Genomic DNA, 16,156 nt, shown 5'->3' with positions numbered 1-16,156 from the left:
CTTCTGAATTTCAGTGAAGTGGGAAGTGCTCAGATCTTTATGATGTGCTTTGAGGTAGCACACCACAAAGCCAAGAAACACAGCAACAACAGCTGCTGTCTATTATCACAAACTTTGTTCCTTTTTTATTATTTTTAAAAGATACCACCAGATCCACTTCCTTAAAAAAAAAAGTGTGAGAGGAACAAAATGCATGCATTTCCCTCCCTGTATGAAGGAAAAGAAAAAAAAAAATTAAGACAACTGGTGCAGACATAGGGGCCAAAACTAGCTTTGAGCCTGTTGTTTTGAGTCCTCACTAGAGGTCAGTTTGGCCTAATTCACCAGGAAGGTCAGTCTTGCCCAACCTGTCTTGGTTGTTACAAAACAAGCAGGTTACAACAGGAATCAGAATAGCTGTGAGGTGGTTCTAATCGAGTCCATGGCATATGGGCCATAAGGTGTAACTCTACAGGACCTTCTTGCTAGCATCCCACACGGGGATGTCGATGGACACAGCCAGCACAGGAACAGCCCCTCTGGCTGTTTCCAGCTGGGAACTCTCCCCAGTGTGCACACTGCTGTGGGGAGCACAGGTAGGAAGAACTATCTCTGTTCAGGCCCTTTCAGCCTCAGGTAAGCCACACAGGAGACACTCCATTCAAAGACATTTAAGAATCATTTAAACTAATGTGGGGTGCAGAATGCACTTCATCAACCTATAATGAAGGTAGCACCAAAGGATGAAAAGCCACAACTACAGTAGGCTGTGGGAAGATGAGGAAAGCTCACAGACGTTGCAAGTGTCTTAGACCTCCACAACAGCAGAAATGTGTTAAATAGCACACCAAAGCCCAACTTCTGCCAGGCAAATTTAGCATGTGCAATGTAGCAAGGTAGAAAGGACAGAAGGAGCAAAAGTTCTTTAGATGTGTTGCACAGGAAATCTGCCCCACAAACCTCAGCAGGCCGGTAAGTGACAGTAAAGACCCATTACATTACACTGTCCTGAAGAGCAGAAGAATGGAACTTGACTGTGAAGAAGTACTAGGAGAAAAACACTTTTAAAGTAGAGTAACACTGAGATTCAGGGCTGGAGAGGAAAATAACGCAGGGTCAGATTCTCTCACTGCAGAAACAGGTGGCTAAGTGGAGAATTCCCTGGGCATGAAAGAATGCTGCTGCAAAAAAATAAAAAGTGTGCTGTGCCAGCTCCTTCCTGTTCCCACTTTACGTGAGGAACAGCAGTCTTCACACAGCCTGGGACAGAGCGCAGAAAAGCGCAGAGCATAACGCTTCGAGAACTTCAGAAAATTGACATACACTAAGGTCATCTGTGAATACTGAATGAGATGCTATGGATTACTTCAAAAAGTAATTTAAATCAGTCACACCACATAGTTTCAATTTAACCTTTAAAAGCAAGGGGAAAACAACTCATGCAATGCTATACATCCATGGTCAGTACTAAGGACAGTTTATTGCTGACTAGACAATTAAATACCCAGATACTGTAAGAGAGAGGGCTAAAACTAGCAAATTTTTGTTTTTAAATAATTATTTTCAATTGTTTGCTTATTGTTATATTGAGGAAGAAAGCTTCAATCAACTACTATTTTATCATACCTCTCTTTTCTCCTCACTGCAAATAATGCTGCAATAGCATACACGCACACACAGAAGCAATTAAGAAGATGTATTAATATTAAGGCATTAATAAGCTACTGAACTGTTTTTCTGATAGGCGAATGCATGATCCTTTCAACACTGCTCACCCCTAACTGTAACTGTACCTGTATCTGACTGACACAAACACACTGAAAGTTCTTATTACTAGAAATAGTAAACATGTCCTGGTTCACTAAGGCAAAAATGGAAGGGGGGAAAAAGTTACAAAGCAATCATGTACGTGTCTGAAAAATAACTACAGAATGAGGAGTAAAACAGCACGGAAATATCAACACAAGAAGCACATATAGTGGATTCATGCCACAATGACAGGTCTGCACAGGATGGCAAGAACAGCAAGTCAGCATAGGAGCCATATCGAAAAGCAGTATTGGAAGAGTACAATATAGACAGCTTCCTGCATTGCAATTGCAAAAAAACCAAACAACTGTTTTTTTTCTTTTTCTTTTCTTAAAATTTTTAAATCAGGATTTATCACAAAATCAAGCAAACTGAAAATCGAATAATTTTAGGGGAAAAAAAAATATCAAAATTCAGAAAGCCTTCTTATACTATACCACAAGACCACACCAGGCTTGTTTTGAAGAAAGTACTTACACATTTGAAAACTCCATTTGTAAACTTTGGGCAAACGGTTATTCTGTTCTTTGAGATCAGACTCCTTCTCTCCATTTTTCCCACATTTTCCTGGAGATTGTGTTCTTGCGAGTGATTTGGTTTGGTGAGATTTCATGCCAGTAGAAACCGATTTTGCTGACTGAGACTTGGACACACTTTCACCAGCAGACAGCTCTTCACTGTCACTGGTATTTGCTGAAGAAACAAGAAGATATATTGTTACAAAACAAAGCAAGCTTCCTGCCCAAACCAAACCTTATCAGAAGCTACCCCTGTGCTGATTTTCATACAACATCAGTTTATTTGACCAAAATCCTTTTACTCAAAAATGATATAATCCATCCTGGTATAGAAGCTTAGCACACAGCTCTTTGCATCACTAGCGCCTAAAGACAGGTATAGAATGGGGCCCTGCTAATTCTGGCATGCTGTGAAAGGGAAACCTTCACTGGAAACACCGTCCAGTGAGTTGCTGTGCAGGTAGATTCATAGCTATTATGTGGACCTACAGGAACCAAACAGAGCTAGAGGGTGAATAAAAGTACCAGACTGTGGCTCCACAACCCATCCCAAATACTGGTAAGGATATTGCTGAAAATGTGTACGCAAGAACGTAAGGGGGTGGGGCAGGGACACACTACTTGTAAGGAAATTCTCAAATACAATCTAGCTGCTCAAAAGGTCTGTATAGTGAAGGAACACTCCACTCCCTGAACAGTTCAAGACAGCATCACACTTGTTGGTTTAAAATCATATCCAGAAATAAATTGCCTACATTAGAAAACAAGGCAAAGAGGAAGTCCATGTATCAATGTAGGTGCAAAAGTTACCCATGTATTTCTGCTTATGGGACTATACTTCTTCTAAAACAATTATCAAGACTGATTGTTATGTCCTATCTTCCATTTATTTTTTTTAATATTCATTTCTAATACAGCATTCAATATATACAAACCTCTGACCTGTTATAGAGGTACTAGTTACAGACAAGCTTTTCACTGCATTCCTAGGACATGTAGCAGAAATAAGAGTAAACATTTTAGGTTTTCTGTGCTAAAACAACTAGCAATAATATGGATTTGCGTGACATGATCTACAAAAATCCTCAGACATGATGATCAAATTCTTTAATTGCAGAAAAACATTTTCAGGTGACTCAAAACAGAATTTCACCTCACACTGAAATAACTTTAACTGTAAAGCAACAGGCTGAACTGAATTCAGCTTCCTAATCCAAGGTAACAAAATCTGTCTAAAAGACGTGATAATGTCTAAAAAACATGTTCAATTAATATTTACCAAGAGAACCTTATGTCTTAGTTGTACCTGCCCTAACTGTTGACAAAATGAACCCTGAAAGTCTCTTTTGGTTGTGGTCTTTACGATCTGGTATGAAAGAACTCTGCTGGCTGCAAGGCTGATGTTTTCTGCTGGCTTAATCCAAAGGCAGGAGTGGAAGCTGCTAAAAAAAGCAGCTTTAACTGATATACCTGAATTTTGCAAAAAGCATTTTTTGCTCGCAACTGACTCCACATTTTATCTATTTATTCCCCTTATTACATACAACAGTGCCTGAAGTCTAACAAAAAGAGTGCGTACACACCAAGGACTGTACATGGTACAAGAAACAATTCTAGCTTTGAAGTGCAAAAGATCATGACTTTGAAACACGAAAAAAAAATAATCATGAAACATCCTGACAAGCATAGGTTGAGAAATAGGGATAAATTCACCAAATCCAAGGAAACAATGGCAAGGCTAAAAATGGTGTATTAGTTCTGCAAATTCAGTTTGTTTTGCTACTTTAATTCCTGGTGTGAGGGAAGAAATAAGGATTATGGAAGGAGGAGATTAGTGAAATGGCATGAAAATGGATTAAAGAACGTGAAGGAGATCAATCAACATGAAGGATGGGTGGGGTGAAAGCAAATACCAGACCAGAAAGTACAGACTTTTAGTAAAACCTGTTAAAGGAAACAAAAGGGGGCGGGGGGGGGTGGGGGGGGGTGGGGGGGGTGGTGAAAGAGAGAGAAAAAAGGCATAGCATATGCTTTCTATCCTTGATTTAACAGAGCTATCCTCCCAGCTTCACACTCCAGCTGACTGTTCCCTGGTATTTTTTATTAACAGTGAGATGAGACAGTAATTGATCTTGCCGTCTCCTGAACTGTGTGCATGTGTCTCTCTAATACACCTCTGCTTTTATTAAGCTTCTCTTCCCCAGCATTGTGGCTTCTATTCCAATTAGCTTCTACAAATACAAAAAAGCTGCAAAAGTTGCATTACTTACTGAAGATGTAACAGATGATATAAGGAGAAAATAGAGCCTATATTTTTCTGGAATTATTCTCATATTTGCTACTGGAAGAGATATTAACCTCTAAAAACTCACCTTGCAGGAAATACAAACTACAATTTCATCCAGATCCCCTCTAAAACATGCAGCTATTGTGCCACAGAGATTCCTGTCCCAGTTCTACCAAGTGTGAAATACTTGCTCTTCTTGCTCTCTTAGTGTTCCTGATTCATACGATATTAACAGCCTCTTAGAAATAGGTCCAGAAATAACAAAACATTTAAAAACACTCTGACATTCAGCAAAGATAGATTCTTCACTTAAGCAGTATTAAGAATTCCCTGATGAGAACATTTTGTCTTAATACATTTTTTATTTCCGGACTTCATCTCCTACAATCGTTCAAACAAATGACACACATTTCATTTCACACTGAACTGATGTACTTACTAGTTTTACTCTTCTTTTTGTTGTTCACAGATGTTTTGTGGCTTCTTTTCTGTTTTTTTGAGGAGCTGCCTCCTCCCTGAGCATCTTTAAGTCTTTTTTGGCCTGTACAGACTATAATTAGGAAAACAAACAAACAAATTAAATAAATACTTGCACTTGTGTTTTTCTCAGTCTTAAAAAAACCTCTTCAGAGCTTAAGTTTGTAGACAACAATGCGATTGTGCCTGCCTATCTTTTAATACAGCTCAGCTTTCTACTTATATCAACAAGAGGTGGTGAAGGAGGATGGAAAACAGACAAAGGTTGTTGGTTAAAAGTGCATATGCAAGATGATCGCAAGTACTTCCCCCTATGCATCATCAGAATTTCTCTTGAACCACATGGATTTTTATTTTTTTATTACAGTAAATTAAGTTAAAATACATTTATTTGAAAAACTTATCAAGAACTAATGGAACTGAAAAATGTTCAAAAAAGCCTGTTGCACTTGGAAGCTGTGAGAAAAAACTGGAACTATCACTTGTGATCAGTAATCTTAGATAATGTTAAAAAAGCAACAAAAAAAGGCAAACAAAAAACAAAGGAAAAAGTCTACTGGTATTTGTGATTACAAGGGGAAAAGGAAGATAAAAGAATTCTAGTACACCTGTTAAAAAAGCAATTTTTAGGAGTTGTTCAAACGTTGTTCCACAACCACCTGATTTACAGATTAAAAATGACTCCTGTAACAAAACCATTTTAAATTAAGAAACCCCATTTTCTAAAACAGACAGCATGCTGACAAAATCAAAGAGGAAGTTAAAGTCTAATGCATGTAGAAGTAGTATTGTGCAATAATGTAGAACTTTTCTCATGTGGCAGTAATTTCCTTTTATACAAAAAAGCAAACAAATCAAAGTTCTAAACCTACACATATATAATTAACAAAGCAATACAGGAGTATTTATTGAGTGCTACATATTTACCTCTTCCAAACTCTCTCCTCTGTTTAAGAAAACACATTTTGTTGCATTCTTTCAAAAGAACAATTCAAACAGAATGATGAATGTAACACACATTAAGAGCATTTTGAAAAAATTCAGTTATCAACTGGAATCTGTTGAGATGAAGAAATCAGTTCTGTCATCTCAGGATTATATTCAGACACGTTATTTTTTAAATTTGTATTAATAATTTTTTTAGGCACTTTAACACAGTGAAAGTAGCTGTACTTTTGATGGAACTGTAAAAGAGCCAGTGACTTTCACAAAAAAGCTTTTTGATCCAGACTTGTAAAGAGTTAAAAAGTAGGCAGCAGTACACTGACATCACCTGCACAAGTGATGGCAGTGTTTATTATCCCCTATTCTCTAGTGGTCTCAGGATAGGGACTTCAATCTGCAGAATCACATCTGAAAGTGAAACATGGCTAATAAGGTCAATGATTGTTGTCAGCTTGACTTGTATTTTTTTAAAACATTAATTTCATAAGATGCAAGTTCAAAATGGTTGCCTGAGCATGCAATAATTAGCACTTTCTCCCCCCAAATAAACAGCTTACAAAGAATCAAAATTTTATGTAAGAAACAGTATCTTCTACTTGTAAGCAAGGTTCTCAAAATGTATCCATCTTGCTACAATAATTCCTTATACAATGTATTACAGTTTGCTCTGGGCTTTTCTTGCCAGGTCCAGTATAAACTTTATTTTATATACTTTATTCTGCACTGAAACCATCACAATTCCTAATGAAAGGCCAAGAAACTTCCTGGCAAATTAAATTTTATTCACTAGATGATTATGCCATTTCCACACATTTGAAGTAAACAGCAGGCTACTACTTCTTCCAACAACTAACTTTCCAGAAGTGTAACCATAACAGAATGAAAATACATCAGCAATGCTAAAATGAGAGCTGGGTAGGTTGAAAACAGCCCTGTTTACCCTTTCCTTTACCTTTTTCAGTATGCTCTGGCTCTGGTTGATTACTACTACTGGAGCTGACGCTGGCATCAAAACCTGTTGGAGAAATATTTCCCTCAGACTGGAGGTCTTGCAGCTCGCCTGCCACACTGTCCACCTCTATTGTGCTATCTGTTTCACTTTTAATGCTTCGTATCTCTTCTTGATTTGGTGGCAGCATCTCAGAGACAGTGACACTGGACTGATGTCTACTGGACTCCGTTACGGTTATAGATGAAGGTGACTCAGGAGTTGTAGGAGGAGTATTTAGCACTGAATTACTGCCACTGCTTGGAAATTCAACTTTCTTTTCACCCACTTCAGTGGGTTTCTCCTCAACAGGTTTAATGTCCACACTAGCTGGCAAAGATTTTTCAAGTTCAGAGCTAGGCAAAGAAATGTCTTCTTCTGCAAGAGTCTGAAGCTGCTCCTCTGCTGCAGCATCCTCAGGAGCAGCATGTGGAGGGGAAGCAGCAGCTTCTGTGTCAGAGTCCGAGAACAGTTCCTTCAGTGTTTTCTTTGGCCATTGTCCCTGAATACTTGACCAGACATCTTTTCGATCCTTTGCTCTGGTGTTCTGAAGCCTTTCATCAGAGTTATTGAGAAGCTTTATTCTTTTCTCTCCCACTTCAGAAAATCCTGAATAGAAAGTACTTGTCCGTAAAGACTTCCTTTTCTCCTCTAGTCCATTGTACTTTTTAGTTGGAGTGATTTTCACTTTAGATTTGTCTTCCTCATCTTCATCCGAGGAACTGTTACTGCTGTTTTCTAAACTAAGGGAGTCTTTGTTCTTGGACTTCTCATCCTTTCTATTAGGTGACACAGTCTTTAAAGATTCCTCTGCAACACAGTATCTTCGTTTACCACGTTTTACCTGTGGTTTTGCTATTTTATCCACTACCTCCTTTTTCACATCCTTTCTCTTCTTTGTGGCTTCGTCTTCTCCATCAGAGTCAGTATCTTCAGATAACTCTTCCATCTCTTTTCGCAGTCTTTCAGGGGATTTCGATCCTGACTTGGGCACTACTACATCTGTCAGAGTTTTAGTTTCTTCTGGGAGGGATGAACCGCTTTGTTCTTCTTTTAGACAGAGTTCATTTTTATCTTGGCTTACAGCTTCATGTTGAGATTCCTCTTTGCCATCAGCATGTACATTCGGGGCACTTTGGTCATCTTCCTGTTCACTATCATCAGAACTTTCAGAAGCTGATCAAAAATAAATTAAAAAAAAAAACCAAACAAAAAACACAAAACAAGAAAAGTTTGTCTTGATTCTGGTTACAAAGAATTCTTAAAAAAACAATTAAAGAAAACTGTACAGATATGAACACATGCTACAGGGATCTCTAGTAGTATATATTTTAAATGGTACCTCCTGAAGACCTCAAAAACTTATTTCCTGTTCTATTAGAAGGTATAAGGGCTAGATTAGGAACTAGGAAAATTCTGAATTATACAGTACATCTCCAGGAATTTCTGAAGAGGTGGAGAAAGCATAGAGTCCATCAATCCATAAAATACAAACTTCTGCCTAATTAACCAAATCAGAAATTGAAAGATGTGCTTAACATAAAAACTCTAAATATTTCTTATGGGTTACAAATACTACCATTATCTGCCCTTTTTCCAAAGCCCAGAACCGAGAGAGCATTTTCCCTGGAGAATCCACAGTCTAAAAGGACAGAACAACATCAAAGACAGTGGATAATCTCTAACAAAGCAACCTGATGACCAGCCTGGAAAAAGGAAGCGAAAGCAATCATGAAAGGCACTTGGAGAAATATATGAACAATGAGTGTAGGACAACAGTAACAAAATTCAGGGTCAGGAATAAAGAAACTGAGAAAAGAAAAAGAAAGATATAATGGAGAAGGAATCAACAACAAGCCCATCCAATGGGAAAAGATATGGATACAAGGAGAAACAATGAGAACTGTGAGAACTGTGAGAACTGGCTCAAATATATGGCTAACTCCTTGATTTGTAACTCACCCATTTTTGTTGGCATAGCTAGTTTAACTCTTCTCATCCTACTTCCCATATTTCATTCTCAATTCCTCACTAAAACTCACCACCTCTTTAAATATGATAATGTAACCAACGAGAAAAAAAGCAACACTGTCAATGACATTCACTGAAGAGATCAAAGGTGAATTCACTCATTTAAAAAAGGTTTACTGAAATAGGACGCACATAAGTGAACAGCACACTAACAGAGAGAAGAGGTGTACAGGACAAAATACCTTGAGAAATGTTGCCTCAGATGTTCTTCTTGGCTTGTTTTAAGATAGGCAGGATGTTAAATTCTACTCTAAAACTCAATCTGAAATCAAGCTTTACACAACCCTTTCAATGTTGTTTGCTTTTTTCTAATTAAACATTTATAATAGATGTTTTAGCCTAGAGCTCCAAGAACTCTATCACTTTAAATGGACTTGCCTTTCTCATACCTTAGAGGAACAAAACTACACTAGTATTATAAGAGGTATTAAAATTTGCCATTTGAAATAAAAGCCAAGACCACCACACAGAAAAACAACCAAAAATCAGGTCCATCAAGTTTTCCTCTCAACCTATTAACCTTGCTGTGCCCTTCAAAGAAAAGATGAATACAATAGCATTAATCATTCCAGTTTAGGAAGAAAAACCTGTAGAAATTTTGAGCAAGCAGTTCCAAAATAGGAGGAAAAAGAAATAGTTAAACATTAAAGCCTTTCATACTTAAAAACAAAACCCCACAAGTAACAGGGAAAAGAAAATAATCCCCAGCATGAATCTATGTGGACTTAAACTATAAAAGAATTGCATACAATTGAAAGCATTTTTGGAAATTAAATATAATATGGAAAACATTTAGCTTTCAAAAATATTAGAGGGTGTATGTCAAATTGTGCTTTTGTAATCAGAAGTTAATTACAGATTAATTATAGCACTAATAATAGTGTCATTATCATCATCGCTAATTGCTTTTTGTTTCTCATTTCCTAAGGAAACTAAGCTTAATAGAGTATGTTGACTGTTATTCTACCTACGAATTTGAAATCCAGTGGCGAATGTTATCCAAGTTCAAATAAGTCTGAAAGATTATTAAATTCATACAGATTTCACAAAAATTGGTGGTTACCCAAACTATCTATACTATGTATGATTTCTTTTTCTGGAGGCATGCACTAGACTAAGGATGAAGAGAAGCAACTAGTTATTATAATGCTGCTGTAAACATGTGGGAAGAGGAAAACAGTGTTAGGAACAACAGACACGCTGATAGGAAACCTAGTTTTATTAATTCCATTTTTCAAGGAAAAAAACCACCATGGGTCCTAAAAATTACGTAAATCAAAAATTAAAAATTTAGAAATAGTATAGGAAGCAAAAATGCTTTGCTGTGTATCAAACAAAAAAAGGATGGCAAAACTAAGGATGTAATTCTTAAGACACTTAACATACACTGAATCCACAATACCTGTTTTCAAAAACTGTCAATATTGTTTTCATCCAAGGGTTATTTCTGAACATGATGTTATAATTAGCCAGACAGACTCAAGTGTAAAGTTGCATCAGTTGTTCTACATTGTAATTTACTACTGTTTATAAAGGCCATTTACAGAACTAGAAGTTTAAGTACAATACCTTGTAGCCCATTCATGATAGAAGTAATTTCTATTGATTTAATCGGAGCTTGTTCAGTATTTTTGGCTTCAGTGCTGTCTAGTTTGGACCCAGTCTCTGGTGATGTGCTGGTGTGAAAAGGTGGTTTTGACAAACGGCGCAATTTACAGTTTTTAGGAGAATACTTCTCTTCCTTCTCTTTGTCAGTTTTATTCTATGTGAAAGAAAAGATTAAAAACTCTTCTCATTTGAGCATACATCTTAACATAGATTACAATCAAGCAATGCTTACAGTCATCTTAAACAGTAGAGGGAAGCTTTCCTCTTTGTTTAAAAGATTACAAATACATTTCTACACCCATACCAAGACATTTATACCGAGAACAGGAACTTTGTCACCACTGAAACAAATGGGAAAGCGAACACATTCAGAACTGTAGGAGCAGCAGCACCGCAGGATGCCAGACTCAGCAGTGGCAGGGCAGGGCTATGACACCCTGCTCTGTCACAATGAGCAGGGAGCTCTGGAACAAAACTCAGGTTCCAGAGGGGCCACGGTGCTGGGGCAGGGCAGGAGGAGCACTTACATCTACAGCAGAAGGAAAAGCTTCCTTACATCCCACTGCCCATGGAATATATCATAACCTAAGCTTAAATATCTGTTTAAAAAGAATGAATTTTGAAAGAAATGCTATGAAATAAAATGATAGTCACATACACATGGACTAGTCATAGGTTTGCTCTCCAGAATCAGCAGAGGGAGCTCCCAAATTTCACCCCCCAGAGCTGGCTCTCACCACTGATGATAAAATGGATCCTCCTTATTTGTTTTCTATACATGCATACATAAATTTCATTTAAAAATATAAGAAAGAAGGAAAGTGAAGCTTCCCCTCTCCACCCCAAAGTGACAAAATAAAACCTTGATGAAAAAAGTTTTAGTTTTTAAAAGGCTAGGAAGTCACTTTTACTGTCAACCATTTTTAGGCCAATGAAAGGGGGGGGGGGGGGGGGGCGGGGGCTGGAGAGTGGGGAATACTTAAGAATATATTAAAGCAAAGTTAGGGAGAAAAAGGGAGAGAAACTACCTTTATTTTCTTTCGATGCTTAATTTTTGGTACATTTTTATCAGCCGGTCTCACTATCTTGTCTGCCTTTATCCATTCATCATACCTAAAAGCAAACAAAAATTGTACACATTTATGTTTTTAAGCAGATAATCACAACATCATAGGAGAAATTAATGGAGGAAAAAGAAAATTGTTAGCCATATAAAAAACTGAATTGGAATTTGAATAAAGTCATCATTTGTGTACTTTTCAGTATGTGAAGTTTCTGCTAAGGTTCAATTCTTCGTACGCTGGGACATATAGGACAAAGGTTTTTCACACTGATAGATAAGAGTGAAAGCTGGTATTTTTCCAGTCTGCACTGAACAGCAAGAAATCCATGTATATAGGTAAAACAAATTACCAAAGTAATTCTATGTGGATCTCCAAGAGGTATACTTTGAACATACACTGTAAAACCTTAACAATAAACTATTACAACTACATAAAATGTGACCAGTTAACAAAAATAAACTCTTTTGAGCCTGAGTGTCTGCAAGCTGATATTTGGAGTGACTGACACTTAGGAGTCACTTAACACTAACACTTTTCTATTAGTTTTCAGTTAAAGGTTTCCATTTTATATCAGTATGATACTAGTCAAAAACATACTAAATAGCACCAAGATATTAACAACAGGTGTCTTATTATCTAAGGCTGGACCTTTTAAATACAAATCCAAGACCAGAGAAGTACATTCTTAGTAAGACTATACTGTAACTATGGTACTGTACTTGTCAGTTTGTGTATTTCTGAAAAACATCAAGAATCAAACAATTTTTTTTCCCCCAATAAGCATAATCTGCTGTCCTACTTCAACCGTGAATTCAAGAACTGTCTGAATAAGAAGTAGGTCAGTTAAAAATTAGTATGTATTAACTTTTGCCTCAATGTACAGCCACACAAACTCTGATCCCCCTAGGTAAACATGAAAACAGATCCAAAGAACCCAACTTCAAATAAAAATAAAAAACCCCAACCAACCAGAAAAACCACACTCAATCAGAGAACTAGTACAAAACGGAGCCAAGCACAATGCGCTCATGACCATGCTGGCTTTCCAGCTGGGCCTACTTAGTCACCATTTCAATATATATGACGACTCCTAATACAGTCTCAATTCAGCTTCTTTGCAACTACTGCCAATTATATCTACAATATTGACATATAAATTAAAAAGGATGAGAGAATAATATGCAAGTTTCCAACTTGCTTTCCTATATACTCTAAGTTAAGACTAATGCAAGGAATTCCAGAAGCTAAATAATGTATTTATTAACTTATATTTCACATAATAATACAGTGAAAAATGAAGTAGTAGTAGTCTCTGAAAAACTGTTTGCCAAAACAATTTCTTGGGGGTTTTTTTCCCCTCCATGTGACAATAAAAATCACAAAATCTAGCAGCAGACCAGGCAGACTACAACATAAAAAATTACCTCTACTGCTGCAGATACAGCTGTAACTGTACTATTACCAGGTGACATATAGGTGAACAGGCTCAGATTTCTCTCTGAAACTGAAATACAACTCTGCAGAGTACTTTCCAGTATGGAAAAATCCCTCATTCTGTGAGACTGTGGGAAACCCTACTTGAAGTAATCATTCTTAGAGTCAAAGATGTGCTTTCCAGAAGGAATACCGCTAAGTAGACTGCCAAATGGACTTTGCAACCCACATAAATGTAAGAGTATTTCATTAGGTCTGAATGCATGCAGGAAAAAGCAATAGGACTGGACAAATACACGGTGAAAAGCAATTATTCTGACAGCATCCTTTCTGCCTCAACCATGTTGCTATAATACAGAATTTGTATTCACTCGTTCTATGCATTTCCAATAAGAAAACAACCTTCCCCCTGTGCAAAGTCTGTGCACTGCACATACTGTCTGCGATTCAAGGTAATTGTAATGCCTGTTGGAACGACAGCTGATAGACTAGGGGGCATACTGACGTGAAGGAGAGGAAGTGCAGAATCTTAAGAGAGTATCTGTAGATACCACAGGGTCTTAAATGTTATATATCAGAGGCAGTGGTCACAACTACTCATCTCAAGGAGCACAAATTGAAAACCTATGTGTGACAGCCACATTTCCTGGCCAGAGCATATCCTGCTCTACTCCTGACCACACCTGGAACTGCAGTCAGACCCTGCAAGGAGGCTCAGCATCACAGGCTAATTCCTCTCCAGGCAATCAGATACTCACACTTCACACCTTTGCATGGCACAGCTCCTTTCACTACTCACATATCAGATACATATGGTTTGCCTAAACCTGCAACAACTGGACCGCAGGCTGAAACAGATCCTGCAAAAGGGATACATCCCAAGCCACCGCTGACAACCTGACCCTAAGTTACAGTCTCCTCTACTGCATGACAGAGAAGCACCCTGAAAGCTGCAGAGCGAGCACACCACATGTTAAGCTGCATCTGAACAGCGGGTGTGACTGAGACTAGAGCCTTTCTTTATAGAACTGCACCTTATTAAAATAGGAAAACTTACTTCATCATTAATCTTGCTTTAGACAGTCTTTCACAAAAGAAAACGAAGAACATTATGAAAGAAGTTCATTGGCTCTCATTACAAGAAGTACATGCTTCCAGAAGACCTGAGTCATTTTACTGCAGTGCTGTCTTTCACACTTGCTTACCTCAACTCCCTAAAGTGAGCAGCTAGTTGTGGAGAGGAAGGAGGTAAGATGGGGAGGTGTTCCTTAAAAGAGTTTGCACAGACTTGTTTGAGAACTAAGAGGAGTGATTGATAAAGAAATTATTAATTACTTGGTTTTTAAATAAGGCTTCATATGATAAGCTGGAATGCCCTCAGAAGACACATCCCCTTTGCCTTACCAAAATGAACACAAAGATGAGCCCAGTAAGGAGAAAAGCTTTTATGCTTTTAACCTTACTGGTTAAAATGAATGCCTGTCAGAAAGGTGGATGTGAATGGGAAGGAAGGAAAAAAGGAAGAATGAAATTAATACCTATATAGCAGAAAAAATAATTGGCACTTTGCGTAAGAGTATTTACTGATTCTATTACATTCATGTGTACTGATTGCAGGCTAAAATAAACCACAACATATTCTCAGAGATTGCATAGTCAATTCTCCACATAAGTACCAGAGGGGAAACAAGGAAGAAAGTGTACTTTTCCAGCCTCTAGATTTATACCAGCAAAGGTACCACTTTCTCAGGAAGACAAGTGACCTCAAGGAACTAGCAAGCCTTGGCAATTCACTGAAAGTTCCAGTGTACTGTCTGTATCTGCTAACAAGGAAGAATCAAATGTTTTCTTCGGCTGTGATCAAAGAAGGAAGAGATTTAGTCTTATAACCAAATACTGGAATATTAGATGAGGACTCTGGGGTGGTTTTTTTTGTTCCATTTATTTTTTTATAATACTCCCCCCCATGACATACACTACTCTCAGGAAACTGAAATATGGCAACATATGTTCCTTTCATTTCAGTGGTTGACTGTTAAGTATAAAATTTGTACATTGTTAATGCTTCAAACAGACCAAGACAGAAATTAGCACTTTCACATTCAGATTTCTGAAGTAAAGAAAAAAATGTTGAAAATAGTAACTCTTAGTTTTAAACACTTGAAACATTCAAGAATAACATGTGATATTGTACCATACAACACAGAGTTAGAACAATCTAAGCTCTTTTTGAATATGCACTCTCTGTCTTTAATTACTGGGAACATACTGCAGAAGAAATTCACCTCAGACACTTATACAATGAACTTTTCTTTGCACTGGCAGCTGAAAATTAAAATTATGACAGAAGGAACTGGCACTGTAGGCCCCAGGGAAGTTTTAGTTCCACATAAAGCATACATAATTCAGAACACGACTGGACTGTTAGAAGAAATACAGTTTCTCTCATGAGCTTTTTCTGGTTAACACGTTGCAATGTAAACAGTTCTCTCCAACAGGGTAGGGATTTTTACCATTCCCTTTCACTACAAGTCAGGCTCCACTGAACACAATTCTTTACCTTTATCAGAGACACATATCACCTGAATCTCAGGAGCTAATAACAACATCCTTTAGCATAAAGTAGCACAGCTGTACAATGCTGCGAAGTTATATTCCATCTCTGTATTTTCTATTTACTTTTTTTAAAACAAAAAAAAAGTTCCACAGTGGTTAGTGTCACTGGTTCCAGAGTGTTTAAAAAATACTAACAAAGATGAATACCAAGTTTACTAAATTCCATTTCAAGTACCCCAAAGCATGCACACGTGCACACACACACACACACACACACACACACACACACTCACACTATTATTCTGAATTCTAGATACTGAAGTTACCTTTTGATAAGAAACATTAGCAGTTATTTAGGATTCCTGCTCAGACTTATGGGTATAAAGAACAGGCCATTTAAATGGCATACTGATCAAAAGGAAAAGCAGGAAAGTCAGCTTTAAGGGGTAGGAGAACAACA

At 37.5% G+C, this 16,156-nt stretch overlaps 1 protein-coding gene across 2 annotated transcripts in view; it reads right to left on the bottom strand.

Moving 5' to 3' along the window:
* ARID4B (AT-rich interaction domain 4B) overlaps window positions 1-16,156 on the bottom strand; it is a 93,397-nt gene that overhangs the window by 3,005 nt on the left and 74,236 nt on the right. For both annotated transcript variants that reach the window (XM_074818450.1, XM_074818451.1), the window contains 5 exons: window positions 11,671-11,755; window positions 10,604-10,796; window positions 6,968-8,179; window positions 5,033-5,143; window positions 2,266-2,481 (listed from right to left, as the gene is read on the bottom strand). In XM_074818450.1, coding sequence (XP_074674551.1) covers window positions 2,266-2,481; window positions 5,033-5,143; window positions 6,968-8,179; window positions 10,604-10,796; window positions 11,671-11,755 — 1,817 coding nt within the window. The remainder of the gene's footprint in view (window positions 1-2,265; window positions 2,482-5,032; window positions 5,144-6,967; window positions 8,180-10,603; window positions 10,797-11,670; window positions 11,756-16,156) is intronic.

This window comes from Strix aluco, chromosome 3 (genome assembly GCF_031877795.1).
Source record: "Strix aluco isolate bStrAlu1 chromosome 3, bStrAlu1.hap1, whole genome shotgun sequence".
Taxonomy (NCBI): domain Eukaryota; kingdom Metazoa; phylum Chordata; class Aves; order Strigiformes; family Strigidae; genus Strix; species Strix aluco.
Note: the sequence above shows the minus strand (reverse complement) of the source record. Positions and strands in the feature narration are given on the sequence as shown.